The sequence below is a fragment of the Anguilla anguilla genome, chromosome 7 (genome assembly GCF_013347855.1).
Source record: "Anguilla anguilla isolate fAngAng1 chromosome 7, fAngAng1.pri, whole genome shotgun sequence".
Classification (NCBI taxonomy): domain Eukaryota; kingdom Metazoa; phylum Chordata; class Actinopteri; order Anguilliformes; family Anguillidae; genus Anguilla; species Anguilla anguilla.
The window spans coordinates 54,000,112-54,020,784 of NC_049207.1; the positions used below are offsets into that span (position 1 = coordinate 54,000,112).

The 20,673-nt window shown below is 42.6% G+C and overlaps 1 protein-coding gene across 2 annotated transcripts in view; it reads left to right on the forward strand.

Annotated features, from left to right (window-relative positions):
• Positions 1–1,948: 1,948 nt before the first annotated feature.
• The window catches only part of gpm6aa (glycoprotein M6Aa), a 34,682-nt gene continuing 15,957 nt past the window's right edge, over positions 1,949–20,673 (forward strand). Inside the window, exon 1 of one of the 2 annotated variants that reach the window (XM_035425138.1) lies at positions 1,949–2,110. In XM_035425138.1, coding sequence (XP_035281029.1) covers positions 2,107–2,110 — 4 coding nt within the window. In that variant the 5' untranslated portion in view covers positions 1,949–2,106. Of the gene's footprint in view, positions 2,111–10,822; positions 11,296–20,673 lie in introns of those variants that run through there. The other variant, XM_035425137.1, reaches the window with a different exon arrangement.

The following is a 20,673-nucleotide window of genomic DNA, read 5'->3' on the forward strand; positions in this document are numbered from 1 at the left end:
CTGCGTAAAATACCTCCCTAAGGAGTAGTCATTTGTGGAAGAGGACTGAAACCCTAGATACTTCAGTGGGTTGGTCAGTTTAAATCCACTTGGATTGGTCAATGATGGATAGTTTAAGATGTCTGTTAATATCATACATTTATCAATCCTCAGGACTCCTGTATAGCTATTACACAGCCTTGAAAAGTTCAAAATGGATATTCTATATTTAAAAACAAATATTGGTTATCATTTAATAAACATGGAATATAAAGAAGCTGTTTGAACTGTGAAAAAAAATTAATTGATCTCTGCTCCTCCATTTTGAACGTGTCCGTCACATAACACGATAACCTCAAAGGACCACCATAAAATGTCATCTCGTGTGATTTCTCATATTGAATAAATGAAATATCATAACCCAGTACACCAAAAATATTTCCAGCCAACAGGTGGCGCCAGTGGAACGTGCGTTCACCTGCTGTGATTCAGGGCGTGTTCCGCAATGGCAGAACTGCGATCATTGCACGAAAAGATGTAAAATATCCCCAGGCATTAAACTCGCAAATGTTAGGATAAATATGTACGTAATACATATTCATGCTGCTGCTGAATACGAGTTTCTATGTATCATTGTCTAGAATTTAGCACAGTTAGTTCAACTACTGCCACATAGTCGTTACACAATGGAAAAAAGACAGCTAGATATGTCACTAGGAATGACAAGAATTACAGAACAACCGAGGGGGAACTGGAACTACGCCATTGTTAAAATATGATTTTCAAATATTGTAAATCTAGTAAAATAGTTCAATTGGTGAGTAATTATGAATATATACTGCTAAAATCGAACACAAAAACTAAATTAATAAAATAAAGTCACGTGCCTCGCATGGTAATGATTATGACTTTTGGCTTCAACAGAATGCGCAATGAAATGACGCTGATTGGTCAAACTACGTTTTGATCAAGGTGTAGACAGTGTGTGCATGCTTGTGTGCATTTTGTCTACAGGCTAACATGTGTATTAACATTACATTCAGTAACCCATATTCTTCATAAGACCGCAGGAAAGACTGTATCGTCTCCTTGAATGCAATGGTATTCATGGATAAATTCATGGCTACGAATCCATGGTGGAGCAGCGGTCTTACTATCGATATGAAAACGTTTTTCAAACGTTTGAGGTCCAAGCAGTTAAGGTGAAAATGCATAGAGTTCCGAATTAAATTAGATACTTGCATACGCCTACTTGCAAGCCAAAGAAATTGCACATAATTAGAACATTATTACCATCGCTTGTCTGTAAGAATCAATTAGAAATGCAATGAAAAGGAAATTCCAAATTTAGGTCTAAATATAATGCGAATTTCAGTTGATTGAAACGCAATGGACAGTAGCATAATAGCGCATCGTTTTATGGCGCACAATTTATGGTTACGTTAAAAGAGGGTGACTACGTGTAGCCTTATACCCAACTACAATCAAAAGGAATAGCCCAAATTTCATTCGGTTAGACTACATTTCAAAATCTCTGAACACTGAAGTAGAGCTAGTCGTGACGGTGGGGTAAACAATGTGTATGGTTAGCCTAATGCTGTTAATCAAATATTTATTTGTATCAATAGCAATGAAACAGTAAGATAATAATAAACCTGCATGGTTTAGCTAGTGGATGGTGCAATCAGGTAGCCTATTTCGGCAAACTTTTCTACATAATAAATTTGTCTAATTAAACCCAAATGAACTCGGCGTACGAAGTACAATGGTATATAAAGTGTGGTTTAAAGATCAGCCATTATTCACGTAGTCCAAATCTGTAGATAATCATCTGAATAGTGAAATAAAAAAGTAAACAAATCGTAGCCTACTAGCGAGGCTACTTTGACTACTTTGCAAAACTGACACATCACTTGTTTCTCGCATTTATTCAGTCACACACATAGAGGTCCGATTGTTCAGTAGGAGAGATGAATGGATGAATCCCGCCCGTTTCGGAGCTGAGTGACTTTCTCTTTATTCGAGATTGAATTTTATATTACTACCCATCTAAGCGCTGTATTCAAACGGACTAAATACACTGTTGCCAGGGAGACGTGACATTCTTTGAAGCATAAAAGACAGCTAATGGGTGAGTAGCCTGCGGCTAATAAAAGTTGTATAATGTATTAGCTAGGAACAATGTAGTTTTTCATGTTTTCGTTTATTCTACTTCACCAGGTTATACGTGGCTACTCTAAAGTGGCACGGAAACACATCATCACATCAAACACATCATGTATCATTCCAGTTCATGTGTGGGAACATTCAAAAACAAACAACAATTAAACCGAATAGATCATTCAACTGCATGACGAAACACCGTAGTCTATTGATAAGGATTAGCTAAGCATTTAATGAGCCCTATCAGACTGAAAGCAGAAGGAACCACTGTCTGTCAAACTAGCTAGGAAGTGGATGAAACTGAAATAGACTACGCAGCAAAAAAATTACACTCAATTTGCACGATTTCGAACTGTGTTGTATCGACGCCTCTAGAGTACAGTGTATCGCAACAAGTAGTCTAATTGGGCTAGGAGAGGATAGCGCGGTTGACACAGTGGGGCACTGGCTCTTTCCACTTAGGCTGGCATAGCCAATATGACTCTTGCAAAATATATGTATATATTAATCCAAACTTAGATTATTAGTCTATTTAAGATTATTAGTCTACTACAACTGTTATAATAACATTATTATTATAACTGAGGTAGGCCTAATTATTATCATGTCAATACTTCAGTTCTATGTGTCCCTGTTAGGATACCTGGGAACTAACACCACTGTATGCTGTAAAAGCACTGGATCTTTTTACAATTCCAATTATTTGGGGTGCGCCTGCCTGCTCAGGCTATGTTGGATCCCTGCTAACTGGATGGATGCTGGGGGTAAAAACATGTGCATGCCAACTAAATATTGGCCGATTATGTTTGAACTATCAACTCAAATTATAGGCCCATTATTTGGAAGTCTCTGATTTGTCACTGTTTGTCTCTGATAGTCTCACAAACCCATATAAGTCTATGTATGCTTACAGGATGAACTCTTTTTTTCTTTTCTTTTTAACCGTGTCAGAACCTCTTGTGGATGGAAACATTTTTGAAAACTGGAACATTGACAGGCTGAAGGGAATACATTCAAAGACAGGAAATGTGTTTTGTTTTTAATCTCCTTTGCAAATACGACCTTTAGCATAGTTAGAAACTGTTTTGTGACATGAATGACAATAGATTAGTTAAAAGAGCCACAGAGATATCAGGATGGGTCTCTGTTTGTAATAAACAAATTAATACTGTAGCCTACCTGTTGATCAAATAATTGATTCCCGAAACAAATACGGTAACACTGCTGTTGAAGCAGCAATGTAGCATTATAAAAGGTTATACAAAGCGAAAGTATTTTCCCCCTCAGGATCTTGCATTCACCCTTTTTATTCTCAATTTTCCGATAATACCGGACACCAATTCTCTGTAGTTGGAAGCGACATTATGATTGGACTGAAACAGCGCCTGCTGAGGTCGTCCGTCATTCTGCCCTCGCTGTTTCCGTTTTCGCTTTCTTTGTAGCCTATTTTACGCGGAGCGTCAATCAAACGAAAAATGGGCTCATTATGCTCATACCGTGTGCCTCTGCCTGTTTTTTTTAGATGAGTTTCAGCAAACATTGTAGGATTTTTGCAGCTCAGCGTATTGTTTTCTTGAATTTCATTTCACAGGACCGCTTGTAGTGACCTTCTCGCTTGAAGCTTATTCTGCCCCTTTCAGGCAATGGTGTGAGCGATCATGTAGCCCGTTGATTTTAAATCACGATAAACATTTAGCGTGCATGCCTTCGATCAGTGTTATCAAACAGTGTCTGCTGTTTCTTTTTTTTTGTTTGTTTGTTTTTTTGTGATTTCCTTTCAATCGGCAGAGAACGTAGGCCCCGGAAACAAGGTGTGCAGACTCTTTGCAGATCAATGGCTTGAATGAAGCGCTTATAAGTGCAGGAACACATACGTCACTGCACTTCAAATACGAGCGCACCAAAGCACATTCACAGTGACGGGGATTGTGACTTTTCGGGACACCAGCTGTATCTTTGGTTGTGACCTCAATCCAGAACCTCCATTGTTCTTAGCGGTTTCCACCGCGTGGAAGGAAAGAGTGGGTGCCCTTGAGTTTGGCTTCCCTTCAGAGGGAGCATAGCTCTCACATGTCTCCAACAGACAGTCTACTGTGAGGCCTGCCTCCTTTGTGCAAACTTTGACTTGGCTGCTCAGTCATTTGCTCGCCTCCTAATCAGAACTCAGGCTTTAATTTATTAATGCAGCGCATGGCAGCCATACAACATGTGGAACACAAAAAATGAAATAAATAATAATTATATATATATATATATATATATATATATATATATATATATATATATATACATTTTTTATTTTTTTTTGCATTGTGCTTAGTTCGACAACTCTGTGGCATCCACGGGCCCCTGTTTGCGTTTTTAAATTAGATGACCATGTGTAACATGTCAGTCAGTGATGTACTACACTGACCTATTTGGCAGAAAAACTATCTCTGTTAAAAACCTACTGTTGGCAGTTGTAATGATATTACGAAAGTAATTCACTTACAGATTTTTTTTAATTGTTGCACATTAAATCATCATTGTATAGAGCAAGTGATGAATTTTTTACTGTTGATATTCGTGTAAGCATGTGATTGAGATTCATAGTATGAATGTGTTTAAGTGCGTATAATATCGCTTCTTACTGCGAGGCATTGAAGCACAACCGCCAAAAATGAAACACTTTATTTCTGTCCTTGAATATAGTATATACTCAATGGATTATTTTTGCAATGAACCAGTTCTGCAAAAATAAAGTCTTAGCTTTCCACCCCCACAAGAGCAGAGGTTACTGGTGAATGGTACAACAGGTACATTGCATAAACAACTTCAAAGAATGATGTCTTTGTTGAGAAAGCAAGCATGTAGGAAAGGAAAATCAGTTTCTGTATAGTACATGTTGTACAGAGGTGTACGATTGTAAGTAATGAAGAAAGGTTCAGTCTTGACCTTTTCAGTCATGTTTCCAGCAAAACCGCTTCCCTTATGTGCATTTGATTGTGTGTAGCAGATTTACACAGCGCTGAATCTCTCCCTACATCTTCAGAGACCAGCATGATTTCACTCTGCTAGATCTCGGCATCTCGCTGTCATGCAGAAATGAATGGCTATGTGGGCACGTGATCTCTCAGGGTTTTTTATTCTACCTCCGTACGCCTCTAATAATGCGCGGGAGACTGCAGGGGAACATTTGGAAATTTAGCGACTTTAATTGGCTTAAAGGACTCAGATGCGAATGTGAAAATTCATCGTATCGTCGACGTCGGCGGCAGCAGCAATCTCAACATCTCAGCAGGAAACCAGCAGCCGCCATCAGCTCTGCAATGTTGGGAGTAATATTTTTCTGTTTAATCAACTGCCTCGAGATTCTGGGCTGACAAGCTGTCAACTCACTGGAGCTGCAGGCAATAAAAATCATTTTTACTATATCTGTGGCAAAAGAGAGATGAAGCACGGGCTCCAGAGCAACAGGCAGACAATGGGTCACCGCTCGTGTGAAATATACGGAGGAATTCAGCTCAAGTTGTTACCCGAAGGCAATACAAATCCAGGAAATAAGTAGCACAGAGTATGATGCGACTCCTTGAATGGTCTGTACATGTGTCCTGTGGCTATCGTTAGCTATGCCCAAAGTGTATCATGTTGCCTAAGTGTATGTATGGATGGTGGTTTTCAATTCACTGTTCCCCTCGTATTAGAGAACCTGATATTGCAAACAGTTTTGCTTCATGAAATTTCACTATTTATCATTGTACCCGCATCCTTTTTGTCAGTTGTTCTATGGCCTGAAAATTTTGAAAAATTGTTTGTCCTCATAGTTTACTTTATGGCATAACTTAACACCCGATCCCATGATTACATTTCAGAAATTTATAAAAGACAAACGCAAGGAAGAGAGAGGGGAGAAAACCATAATAATCATTTTACGTGTAAACATCGCTCTGATTTCACCTGCATGAGATGTTCTCTGACTTCTCTGAGTTTTTGAGATTGCAGCTGCAGTCCTTCGCAGATAAACGCTACTTTGCACTTGGCCTTGCGGGGATGCCATACAGCAGCGAGCCGCATGCACGTGCACTTCCTGCTGGAGATAAACCCCACCACTGCACTCCAGTTTTATCTGGGTTTGGATGGAAATGACCCTGCGGGGGAAGTTGTGGAAACAGGCGACAGGAAATCTGACGTGTTCTGTTGAGCAAGGAGGCCTCCGACCTCTCTGGAGCTTTTAAATGTCATTGAAACATGTTTTTTTTTGTTTTTAAATGTTTTTTTGTGTATGTGTCGATTTATTTATTGGGAATGAAATGTATAAAACAATTCTTATTCTTGTGCTTGAAAATAGAGAGTAGGAGGACCGGTGTTGCTCGTACTGTAGAGCCCATTGGGGCTTGTATGAGTGTGGGCCTCATCGTGGGCCTGGCTCAGATTTACTTTTAGAAAAACGCCGTGTGATCCAGATGCTTCTTTTCAGACCGCAGCCACAAGCAGCGCACATGTAGAGTGGGGGCGGAGGAGACCCAATCATACGAGTGCGCAGAGAGAGCGCTAGCCACGAACATCCGGATGGCTAACAGGAATCCCCCGAGCAATGAACACTGAACACATTTATCTCTTAGGTTATATATATATAGTAGCGCTTTTACCGAGCAAGCTACCCAGCTGCCCACCAGGCTCAGATTTTTCAGATCAGAGTTTTAAACGGGTGCCCCGCTCCCAGGAAACACGAGGCCAGATAAAGGGCCATTCAGTCTTGCATTTGCAGGCGACTCTCTATCTTGCGTCTCACATTTTAATTGTGATTTTATTCCCGATCCCTGATCTTTCTTATTGATCTCTGCCAGAGACGAGGCGTGAAGGGGAATTACATCAAATGTCTGGTCGTCACCCCACAGCCTAATCCCAGGTTCAGACAGCCCTGTGTGTCTGTGCCTTTGTTCTGTTTCCTTAAATATTACATGAAGCCAATTAAAGATTCGACTGAGTCCTGAATTGCTCCCGAATCCACCACCCCCCCCCCACCCCCACCCCCACCCCCAACCTCACCCCCCTGCCATTGAACTGTAGCAGACTGACTTGGCTGGGACTGAACCTTTTGGGGGGTGTGACTCTGTAGCCCATGAATAATCCTCTGAATTTTAAAGTGCTCATTTACTCAGCTGTAGTCCTGGCTAGTGTCCATGTATTCATTGTGGAAAAAAAGAGCAGGATCCATCAGACAGGATTATTCCCAAAAAAAAATGTATTCCGCTTGCTGCACAACAAGCAGTTCTGAGATTATTCAAGACTGGAATACAACCACGTTAATTATGATGGAGGTACTACGTCTACAGACTGATGTGTGCAGACAATATAACCACGAGAAGATATTCACTCAATGGTGGAGAGATCTTGAAGAAGGACTTGTATATTAAGAATCTGATTCTGGGATTTGATGAAATGAAGTAGGTGATGAAGCATGGAATTCTGCAGCCTTCTCAGTCTGTGCCATTTAGCCCTGAATGAACTTCACATGAATAGTCGTGTGTGCTGTTTTTACCGCTTACGATAATCCTGGATCATCCATAACAGCCAATATCATCAGTGCAATCTGTCAGAATATACAGCAAGAGGGACGCATGCCTGGGATCACATTATAGCTCATTTCATTTCCTTATATTTCGTTGGCAAAGGTGTTAGTTGCCATGGTAGCCAGCGCGACTGTAACGAAGCAACCAGTAGCCAGTAGCAAGCTTGCTTTTGCTTTAATTATTTGGCTGCTTCCGGTCAAAGACCGCAGCATCTCCAGCAAAATCCAGCCAGGCGTCATATTGACACCGTTTCCGTCTCCGTGGATACATCCAGTATTTATTGCCGATTTCATTTTCAGGCACTGCCAGTTTTTCAAACACTCCTGCACATGGTAGACACCAAAATCTGGCGAAACGGTGTACATTCCCCCATACCCATCCGCGTAGAGAGGAGGGCGGACAGCTGGACTCTCACTGAAGACACGTAACCAGCCACAGGCGATCCAGCAGGAAGCTAAGGATTCCCCAGCCGAACTCACCATCGACATCATCATCATCATCAGCAATGGCAGGGCGTGCCTGAGCAGTGTTAGCTAGGCCGGGGGGCTGAGGGGTGGGGGGGATGGGGGGGTTCTGCGTCACACACAGTACAGTGCAGAGCCTGGCCTCTGAAGCCGTTTCCTACATAACTGTACATGTCACATGACCTAATTATGATATCAGGACTGGAAAAAAAGTCTGATTTATCATAACATCCCCAGTTATAACTATGGATGGGAACAAATTTAAAACCTTTTTAACATTAACAACTACACAGAAAAAATTATAAATCGCTAATGGGCGCTAGCTAGCTGTGAAAAGCCAGGCTCAGTACCAACTAAATGTCAGTTTTTTGTTTCCGTTATTAGTTGTTCCCCAGTTGATTGTAGTACAGCATTTGATCTTTTCAAATTCGAGTCCCGTTTGCAGTAGCCATGTTTTTTTTTTTCTTTGTTTGTTTATTTCCTGAAAGCTATATACAGTAACATAACATAATGACAAAAACAGACCATTCAGCCCAACAATGCCTGCCAAGTAGATCACAATACAATGAAAGGTCACTGCTGTACCAAAGCAGTGGTGTTCAGTTCGTGTCAGTTCTTGGAGAAAATAAGAGTTGTGCTTTCATCTCTGAGAGATCAAGATCTGGGACGTTATGAACAGACGTGTGTACACAGGCAGGTGGGACGGGTGTCACAGTTTTTGGCCAGATGGGAGGACAGCATCACTCTCCTTAGAAACAGAGCTGTAAATCATGTACACACTGCTATTACATAGTCATACCTGTAAAAGCTCTATGGGACCATATCATTAATAAAATATGTTGTAGTCCCCGATGTATAAGAACTATAAAACGTTTAGTCCCGGGATACCCAAATCTGGCTCTTGAATTAAAATCCGGCCCTGGTTTTCTTTCCTCCCAGGTAATTTACTGAACAGTTCGTGCTCCTGATTGGCCAGACCATTTTCACACCTGTCTCCCAGGTAAAAGGGAAGGGTGGAAACCTTGAGCCCCATGATTTGAGGAACAGGGCTTAAGTGTGAAATTGTGTTTGGCGCTTTGGATTTTGGTAAATTAAATGCAGAAGCACCTGCCGCACAGACAATTCGTTGTTAATCCCATTTTAAACTGTCAGGGGAATTGTGTGCTTGCTGGGTGGGAGTGAGATGTTTTTGTAGTAATGCGCCATCAAGAGGAAAGCTGATCCAGCGTCTGTCTTTGTGAACACCTTACATGTGCTGTGGGCTCAGCAGGATTAATGCATTTATTAGTAAAGTATTAGTAAAAGCTTGTGCATCCCTCAGAGGGCATTTTAGCTTAAATTGGAAATAAATAATTATTCTTTCTGCATAATTTTTTTTGTTTTCAAATTCCTCAAAAAAATTCTAATTCAATATTTTTGGACTTGTGATCACAAGAGGATCACACATCTACGAGTGCATAATCGAGATGCATATTTCAGAAGTGTAATATCTGGGGAGCGCCTGACCTGTAGCTGCATTACAGAGGGTCTGTGTGAACAGTAAGTCTCATGCATCAGATGGATCAGATGAGAGATGCCCACATTTGGGTGATGCTCACATGCCACACCCAAAAAATATCTATTTCAGTGACAATGGCTGGGTTTCAGTGGCTTATAGAGTGATGTGAAACGTGAATGTGGCAAAATTGTAACTTTTTTTCTTTTAAAAGGAAAGCGGATCTTTACAGGTGGGTTTGTAATGCAGCTGGCTTATGGCAACGTCCCACTCAACACATGCTATCTCTCTCTTCCTCTCGCCCTGTGTGTGTGTGTGTGTGTGTGTGTGTGTCTGCGTGCGGTTTTGTTTTCCTTTTATCATGAAAGTGCCTTTGATCTCCTCTGCAGTAATTTCACTTCTGCATTAACGGCAAGCTGCGATTCTGGAGAGGTATCCAAACGGCCGTGTCTGTGGACCTCTGCTGTTGCCAGGCTTTGTGTGCCGCTGGGTCCCTGTGACTGCTCCTCCCTGTGATGTTTTCCCTCTCAAAAAACACTCTGCCTCTGTATGACGTTCCCACACACAGGCGTGGTGTGAGGGACCTTTTTCCTCTCCCTGCTTCTGATTACCAAGCCTTCGCTAATCACCGCGTCACGTTTTTTATTCAATTTATGCCCTTTATTATCACCACTCCTGTCAATTTTGCCGTCGGTTGGTGTGCATAGCGTATGACTGAGATGAAAAATGTAATTAAAATGTGTCTGATGCTTCATTTCTGCCCAAGAGTTTGCACAATTTTTATTTTATTTTTTTTAACAGAAAATCCCCTGGGGATAGTGGTGAGCGGGTGTGGCTGTAATGCTGTAAACACAGAACAGGCAATACATTTGTCTTCAGTGAGCAGACTTCACCTGCCAAATGTGCTATAAGCCATTAGTAACTGCCTTAAAATTGTATTTCATATTAAAAGAATGAGCTCATCATGAGGAGACCACAGTTACTCTTCTATATTTGTGGATCCTTGGATTATAGATGTGTGTCTTAACATGCATGTGTAAACTCCATTTTAGAAATATGTAAATACATATATGCATATATGCATTTCACCCCCATTTCCCCCCAGTTGGTGAGAGTCAGTTAATGCAGCAGAGCACAGCCAGGGGCTTATGGGATTTTCCATTTTGAGGGAAAGAGGGGGAACGTGAGTCGCACCCACCCACCCATCTGTTCTCAGTGTGAGGGGCTGTTTTCAGCGCGCGGCGTCTGTTCCACCACAAGCCTCTGTCTGTATTTCCAAACACCTGCATTGCCCGCGCGCGTTTGAGTGGCTGCTCTCGTCTCACCGCGGACAGCGGAGTTCAGTGGAGTGGGGGAATTTATTTCAGAGCGTCGCGCGGCCGCGGCTTACAATGGACAGTATTGAGAAGAAGCATTGATGATCTTCACGGAGCGACTCATTTGAATGAAATAAGATTTGACAGGCGGTCTCGAGGCTGAGTCGGGAGTAAGTGAGTCTGCGAGCGGAGCTCGGAGGTCTTTCCTAAACCACTGCTGCTGTCCCCGAGGAGACAATAAAAACGCTTTTAATCATTTTACTGGAGGCTTGAATTAAACCAAGCAAGAATGGAGGAAGACTTGGACGAGGGGCAGACACAAAAAGGTATTGCTAGTTCCTTTTATTATTTTATTAATTTTTTATTTGCTAATGCAAACATGTTTCTTTGTGTGAGCCAGTGGTCAGACTTGACTCTGAGAGCTGCAGAGATCTTTTTTGTACAAGCGGCGTGGGAAATAGACGACTAACGGCGCATAATGTTTTAATTAGCAATTAGCAGCGTTCGTGAAGCAGCATCCTCGCGTATTCTCACACAGTGAGAGTCTAAGCTGCAAGGCTGCCTCGGCTGCAGAGTCCAGCGTGGATGAGAGAGCCGTCTTTGTTTTCCCTCGTCTTTCCCTCGTTTAGTTCATGCTCTCTCACACTTGCCTTGACAGGTCAGGGGATGCTGAAGTAATGCGAACGCTCCACTTTTCTTCCCTGTGCTTATCGTAACAAAGGGGCTATTACTTTCAAATCAGAAACCCCATTGAACCTGATTGCTGGTTGATTTGTGAAGGGGGGGCGTATTTGCTCATACGTGCGCTTGTAAGTGTTGCTTGGTTTCCAGAAAAGCATTTAACAGTTGAGACTGTGGAGCAATGCTGGGGAAATATTTACGCTAATATTTATGTACCGGACCACAATTTCAAAAACTGTCAGTTTTATTTGTATTTTAGACCATCATCTTCTCTCTCTTTCTCTCTCTCTCTCTCCTTCTCTCTGTCTCTCTCAAGCTCACATATGCACACACACATACCACACACATGCACGCACACACCCACGCACACACATGCACGCGCGCACACACAAACACACACGTAGACAAACACACACACACAATTCGCTTCCATTTTAGCAACACCAGAATCCTTCTCCCTCCTCCCACACACCCAGTCTCTATTCCTGCAGAGTAACTGTCATCTTCTACATATCTGTGATCTCTCCCACCCTAAATGAGATCATTACGTGCTGCTAAGGCAGGGAACAGAACCAAGATGGTTACCATAGCATGAAAACCGGTTACAAAGGAGTGTCTTTATTACCTGCTTCTAATTGTGAAATGCTGCTAATCAAATAATTGTTGTATTATCTCTTCAGCAGAAAAAAAAAAACAGTGTTGCTTTAAGTAGAAAGTATTTAATTTCAATCGACAGGGGAAACGAATTTAAACCCCAAAGATATTCACTGGTATTTTTTAATACCCCCATTTAAAAAATAAAAAGGCATTATATAGTAGATCCTTCATTTGTTTGGTGTCGTGGTTCAGTGGATACAAACTGGTCTTTGACTTGTGTTGGCACAGTTGGTACAGTGTCCAGTGTCACAGCTAGCCTTGGGAATGTAGAATCTTATCTTGAAGTGTGAATTTGGGCATTAGCATGGACTGTAAATGCACATACAACTAATAGCGTTCTTGCACATAATTTTTTTTTCTGACTAATGTTCTCGTCAGATGAAATTCGAATGAGCCGACAGCTCGGAGCGTATGCGTAAAAACCGCGAGTGCGCCGAGGGAATGAGAGTAATTCATTTTGTGGCCGCTGGTCTTCAGACTCCCCACTTGGGTGACCACAGTTTGAAGCAAACTCACGTCAATAGCGCACTTGTCAATAGCCTGACGGTAGTGTAGATGCGCTGCGAAGTGACACGGCACAGCAGATGTTTTATCTCAGCGACGCTTTGCAAAGATACAGCAGGAAAGAACCACGGCTAAAATGGAATCTGTGGCGCTTCCCCCCCCCCCCCCTTTCTCTCTCTCTCTATATATATATATATATTACGCCGTGTGAGGAAACGTGAGCCGCTGCCTGTAATGGTGGCTGTTCCCAGAGAAGCGCAGAGCTCACCATTAGCCGCTTAGCTCTCCCCTCAGGCAAGAATGTGGCTCCCTGGAACACCACTCGCCCATAAAGCCTTTATACGCTACAAATAAAACATTCATCTTCAGCAGATGGCAGAATGTTCCAGATTATTTTTTTCCCTTTTTTAGTGGATTATCATGCTGATGAGTTGTTGTCAGAGACTCAGCTGTGAAGAAGGGCAGCATTGAACAGTCTCATTATGAGGTTATATAGCACAAAACTAATGAACAAATGGAGAGTAAAATGTTTATGGTAAGTATGGTAATTATGGTGGTGAAGATGATAAAAAATGATTATGATGATGATAATACTTATATGAATTCTATAGTTCAAAATATGAACGTATGAAACAATAATTGGTTAATAAAGCATTTTATTTTGGGAACAGTCGACCAGCATCTTTAAATGGAAACAATGCACTGGTTCCCATGGTTTCCTTAAAAGGAAACTATGCACTTCCTTGGCAAGAGAGCAGTCAGTATCCTCCCTTAGTGGTGGAGCTTTAGATGAAATCTATGAATCTCCATGTTGTCCTGTAATTGAGGTCGATCATATCATCTGTCTGGAGGGGCTAACAGTACGACGCCTGCTTTATTAAAGCCAAGGAAGAGCAGTAATTCACTGGGGGCCCAGTCAGCCTCCAGTTTGTGCTGCTGGAAGATGGGGTGGGCTTGGGTGGGCTTGGGGGGTGGGGGCACCCAGTCTTTTTCTGGGGACATTTGTAATGAACAGCAAATTGCACTCTACTCTGAAGAGCAGACAGCAGTCTGGCCACAATGCAAACTTAAAGCAGCGCAGCCTCGTTCACTGACAACCAGCGTGCACATTACACATGTAGCGGTTAGCGCTTGAGTCATGGCGGAGCCTGGCTTGCCCTATTACCCAAAGGGATAATTGTCAGGGCTAACGGATTGCATCTCGGTTTGCACCTCATGAATGCTGATTGCGCGAGGTTACGTGTGGCGTCCAGAGTGGCGATAAATATTCTCACGGTGGTTACCAGTGCATTGTGGGCCGGTATCCAGTGGCATATCATTAAATCACCGGTGACAGCTTAATCAAGATTGAGATTACGTCTGCACCTTGACCCTCCTGGTATAAGCTGCTTTTACAGCTTTGTGAATGCCGTAGGGGCCAGTGGGGGGTCAGTCCTGGGGGAAGGTTTGAAATGTGCCAAGAGCTCTGGGTCTGTGTGTTCTGACGGGTAAAGTATCACTGGTATGTTTTTGACAAAGAAGTATCATATCCCTCATGTATTTCAGATGAGATACAATAAGGAAATTGTTGGAGGATAAAATGATGCCAAAACACCTAGAGACACTATGATTGATCAAATGTGGTTCAATGGATGATGTCAGCTGTACTCTTCATGGTCATATCAACATGCAACCAATTAAATGTAGCGATCTTAGGAGTCCTGCTCAAGATTGATGACTTTTCAGTAGTTAATCTGAGCATCTCCCAACCAACCATAGAATGCCCTGCAAATCAAAACAGCCTCTGCTCTGCAGAAGAGATCAATGCTCGGTGCTTACGAGCAGTTGGTACTGCTAATGCATCATCTTATTCCACTACACCATCTTTGATTAAGAACAAGTACAATGCTTTATTATTTCACACGCACACTGTTAAAAATCTGATATTGGCCACATCCCAGGGCAAGCTAGATACAAATGACTGTGCTTTAAATTCTGTTCACACGTGCTGGGCTTGACTGGTAGACCTTGAAATCATTTTTTAGAGTGAACGGTAGAACACCTGATGTAAATGCCATTCCCCATTCAGCACAGCCTTTGAAGCTGAATCTTTATTATTCCATCAGGAGGAAACAGGAAAAAAGAAACGATTTGCAGAAATAGTATAATTATATCGTGATATGATTTAAATTATTCAAAAGATTTCTCCCCCTTGGTTGATCCTTAATGATGCAATTGATTAGCATGTCTTTAATATCTGAAACCCCAACCCAATACTGATCACCATTCCAAATCATGACTTTTGGAACCTGCTGATATTTTAATAGAAGTGGGCCACTGTTGCTAATGGGCCTGGCTTTCTGGTCTGGTTGAGTCACTGAAGCCTGAAAGAGTGGGAGACTCTCATGGAGTCATTATGATGGTTTTAGTCTTGAACCCTGAGTGGTACTGCCAGCTGGGTTCTCAGTCAGCCTTCACTGATACCATCACCTCTCCCCATCAGTGTACTGCAATCAGTCGTATCACTACAGATTTAATCCAGACAAATAGGCTGGAGGAAGATTTACAAAATCCAAAAAAAACTTCTGAGGTCTGTAAACCACACATTACTTTTCAGTGTTCTACGTCTTTTGAAAGCCATATTGGCACAGTGTGCAAATCAGCCGCTTGGTAGCTTTGCGGTGGAACACTGACCACGTTCCTCTGGCTTTCTGGGCCTCTTGATGTGGATATTCACGTGTAAAAAAAAGGACCTGGTCAGGGCTGCGGTTAACGATGCTATTATTCACACGACCAAGACGGTCCACTGATCCCCTGCACAATGTGCGCCTTTATAGCCCAGATCAGACGTGTCATCCGTAACCAGCAGAGACAAATAGGAGCACATGCAGTGGTGAATAAACTCCATACTATGCTCTATAAAATTTCCCTTTTAATGCAAAAGAAAAATAACCTGATTTATTGACCGGTGAATGTAGTCAATTGTTTGAACCCTGTGAAGAGTGGGTTTTTTGGAATTAAAAAAAAAAAAACTTTGAAGTCAGCGTTCTAGAACTCCATTGCTTTCAATTACCATCCAGTGAATGACATCAGCTTTAGAATGTTCAGTTAAAAACATTCTATTCCCATAAAGGGTTAATGGCTGACAGATTTATTTTGGTTGCGCCCCAGTCTGCTCCCTCCCTGACTGTCTAGTTTATGCTAATGAGACATGCACTTCCCCCCCCTCCCTCCGGGGTATCAGCCAGTCTGCCCCTGACGAAGGCGAGATGCCCTGCTGGTGCAGAGGTCCCTGCCAAGCTCTCCCCCAGCATCTTATCTGACTGCTTACAAAAATAATCTGTCAACACCTTTTCCAAACTTCACTTTGTCTTCCCACAAAAGAGCCACAAACCGCGGAGACAACTTCAGAATTGCTTTCATCTCCCCTAACTTCCTTTAATCGTTAGTCAGTGCACTGATTTCAAAATGTCATACTCAAGGGTTTTTCATCTTTTGTGGATACTAGATACTGCACATACCTGTCAGGTAGGCACTGCACTACCTTATGCACCTTATTATCATAGCCTTCAGAAGCTAGACTCCCAGTTGAAAGCTTTAAGGTGAAAGATCGCAAATGTGCAATTAGAATGTTCTTAACGGAACATCCTAATGCTGATGCAATAATCACTACTGGCAACTGAAAGCAAACAGAGTTCTAGAACACTGCCTTAGAATTATGAAGGTAAAAAAAAAAACATTCCATGAAACCTACCCTTCAGGGTTAAACCCAGGCAGAGCCTGAGACTGTGACTCATAGTGCTGCCAGCATCCCTGTGTGCGGTGCCAGGTGCGCTCTTCCCACACAGTCTACCCGGCTCCCAAACCCTCGCCTGCTCTCCCCACGGTCTACGAGGCTGGAGATCTGAGCTCCACAGTGACCACGCTCTTAGCGTTCCAGCCAAACTGAGAGCCTCACCACCGTGGGATGGATGTAGCAAGCCACTGAGAGGGGGTGACCAGCACCCCCCCCAATTCAGAGCATCTAAATCAGGCATCCAACCGACACGCTCTCACTCCCCCAGCCTCCTTTTTTAACTCAAAGTGCCCCTGCTTCCATGTCTGTGTGCATTTTAAGCACAACTTGACAACGTCTTTTTAACACTCTACAGTTTTCCACCTCTTAAATGTTCCATTTGCAGCTATTGACAGCTGTGTCAGCCGTTCGACAGTGGGTGTGCAGACGCTTTTGGGATGCTTTGGTAATCTGGATTATCACAGGGCTCATTCTAAAGCTGTATTAACAGCACTGGACCACTGATATAACTTAGAGCAGGTCAAACCCTGCTCCCCCACAGCTGTCTGTTGCAGGTCCACTGCAAAAGCAAAAAAAAAAAAAGTAAATCTTAAAAAACGTTTTAGTCTTATATTTAAGACTTAAAATTGTGTTTCTTTTGCATTTTTTGCTAAATTAGACAAAGGTTGCCAGTAAAGTGAGACAGTTTTACTCATTTTAAGATTTGTCAATGAGGTAGAAGACAGTTTCCCTTGTCAAGCAAGAAGTAACTTAGAACAGGCTAATATCTGTTACTTAAGATTAACTCTTATTACTAGACTAACAGACTTGTTAAGACCATTTGTACACGGTCTATGGTTAAGACAGTCTTTTTGCAGTGTCTGTGCAGTGTATCTACACTCTTCACTCACATTTCTCCTCTGCCACTTAGCCTCAGACATATCCACCATCCATATCCAGTCCAATTCAGGGGCGCTCACCACCAACCCACAGGACTTGTCTTATGCTTTCCTTACAACAGAGAGTTATTATGCAGACCATTGTTATCCAGCAGAGCAATTACATAACACAAACATTTTGATATATTGTTTGATTTCCCAGATGCGCTATAGTTTGGATGGGTACTCCAATATAAATAAAATATGCTTATGCAAACGGATGTGCAGTAATTCAGGTGTTTGCAGTATGTAAATAGTCTGCGGTTTATGAATGTAATTACGATATGGAGCTTCCCTGGATTGTGCTAAGCCATACATTTACTGCAATCTTTTCTTTCTTCTTTTTTTGCTGCAGCAGAATGACTCATTAGGCCAACACAGAAGCTTACAGTTCTGCCGATGTGGGAGTGGCTCGGGAGAAATAGATTTCTTTATTCAGAAATAGTTTTTAAAAAATTATTTTTAACTCCTGAAATGAGTGTCTGAGCTTCGAGACCTGGTCTCCAGTTGCGTTTCCCTAGAGCTTAATCTGTGTAATGTGTCTCATTCACTATTGCCCCATTGAATATGTTGACATACAGTAAGTGGGTCACTGCACTGAAGTACTCAGTCTATTCTCAGAATTTGCACCGTTGTTGGCATGGCAACTATACTGGTTGATTAAACATGCATCGAGAATCCAGGAGACTGTGGGTTATAAAAAAATTTTTTTTGAAACCTGCTCGCTTCAGCGAAAGGAGCTAAGTGTTCGCAAATGAATGCCACAAACAGTCATATAAACTGTTTCGCCATTGATCTGTCTTTGTTTCGCTGAATTTACTGTCTGTTTTCTTCCTTTGTTTGAAGAATGTTCGTTGGAGCTGGAGGGATTTAACGGAGCTCACCAGAGATCAAGGGTTTGTTAACCTTCCTGAAACCCTCCTGTCAAGATCCATTCAGAATAGTGTATATAGTGTATAATGTTTCTGTTGGAGTGAATTTACAACAAACAATCTATTTATATCACTGGTCTAGCGGGCCACCTTCCTCTTCCGGAAGTAGGCTTCAGCTAGCATCGTTCCATTTGACTTTCCCTAGACCTCAATACAGCCCTCCCCTTGTACACCCGCTGCTATTAAAGTGTGTGTACTTATGCAAAATCAGTGAGGGGACTGGGGATGCTTTTGTCTCTTTAATTACGCCTTTGCGATGCTTTTTTGTAATACGCCCAAGAAGTAACCATTAGATAATTGTGACCCCCTGAACCCTGTGTGGATTAAGGGAGGGGCTAATCTCTCTGTTGTCTGTATGACATGGCATAGACAGATGGGAAGAGGTGGGAGTGGAGAGGGAGGGGGGGTGGGGGCGGGGGTGAGGGCGTTGGCGGGGGGGTGGGGGGGGCGTTGGGGGGAGCTTCATCTCTTTGTCATCAGGAAGATGCCTTCTGTTGCCCGTACGATAATGCCGCTGATATTTAACCAAGACTTTATGCAGATTTGGGTCATGCCAAAATCAGTCGACCAAATAAATCTCTCTGCTTGTTTTTTTTTACTATGTCTACCGTGCATGCATAAAAAACACCGCAATCCTGCTGTTTATTGTACCACAGCTTACTGTAGCTGTTTGAGCTCATGTTTGTCATGATACTGCTACAATATTCTTGGTTCATGAACACATACTGTTAGGAGTCTAATTCAGCTGAAGATGGCTAAAGTACAGTACATACACGTTTTAACATTTATCAATAAAATTAGCTGAATTTGTAATTCAGTTGTGTAACACTTCGGATCACCATAGTTGCCGAACACGTATTTCTTCTAAGCTCCTTGTTGACAGACTGTCGGTGAGAACAGCCTCCATCTCTTGGGAACGACGTGTGATTTCACCCTAATTGAGACGGGAAATTAAAACAGGAGATTGAGTCTGTGTCTGCGCGTGCAAATCCGCTCCTTTCCGCCATCGTGCCCGCGACTCCACCGAAGCAACGGCAGGCCATCGCGCCTCATCGAGTCATCATCGCGGCCAATGGAAAGAGCGCATTCGGGGTCAGCTGACGCGTCTTTAGACAGACAAATCCATTCATGTTTAGTCTTGCTGAGGACGGTAATGCAGACGAGGGGTGCCGGTTAAATTATTTATGGACATGGCGGCCGTTTCTGCACAGGACCTGCTGATGCTAAATAATACATGGAGCAGGTCCCTGTGTCCCTGCATTCAGCTCAGCATACTGTACGTCAGTAACTGACCGTGTATTTACAGTCCTGGGAACAGTTTAAGTGTAGTGACAGGTGACGATTTAAGACCAAGAAAGGTGACGTGCTGGCAGATGAGGTATTTGCCTGCTTGTGCCTCTTGAGAACGGCTCCAGAGACTGAAAGAGAGAGAGTGCATTCACTGCAATGCTGAGAGTGCATTAGAGTCTGACTGATTGCTGAATGGCAAGACACTGATGTCTCCATCCCAGGTTCGAGGAAGGATTTCCTTTATTTTAGTATAATTATGTACGGTAAATGGTGGAAAGAACACATTTCCCAAAATCTCTGTGTGCATTGTGAGCTAATGTGGTCCATGTACTTATTGTTATAGTGCACTAATGCGTGGTAATTGTTATCGCAGTAGATTTCTCTCTCCTCGTAATGCTCTGGTAATCGAGTCCCACCTATGGACCCAGGGTGCTGGAATAATTTCAGAAGTACAGGAGAGAAACACAGAAGAAAGATTACGCCGGGACTCTTGACCCACTGTTGACTACAGTCAGAAGTGCCTCTGCCACAGTGAGGCAGAAGGGAAAGCATGCCCATTCAATAATATGGATAGAGACCCACGGAAAACTAGTCACCGATCTAGTCATTGCGCCCGACTATTGCATATCAAGAATATCAATATCGAGTTGTGGGGTATCAGAAGTAGAGCACTGTCCATACTTTTCTTTACTCTTGTCAGTCTCACCTCAGATATGATACCACTCAAACTGGACCAAAAGTCCACTCTTTTAAAAAAAAAAAAAAAAAAATAAAAAAAAAAAAAAAAACAAGGGCCACAACTGGTGTTTTGTGAAATGCCCTGGAAGTAGTGGGGTATCTGCAGAGCGGCGAGCGGGGAGGGGGGAGGGGGGTGGGGGGGCGCCTCTGACACCCGCCGGGCGACAATTGACAGCTGCCCGCCGTGGCGCTTCTTCAGAGAGCAGTGCG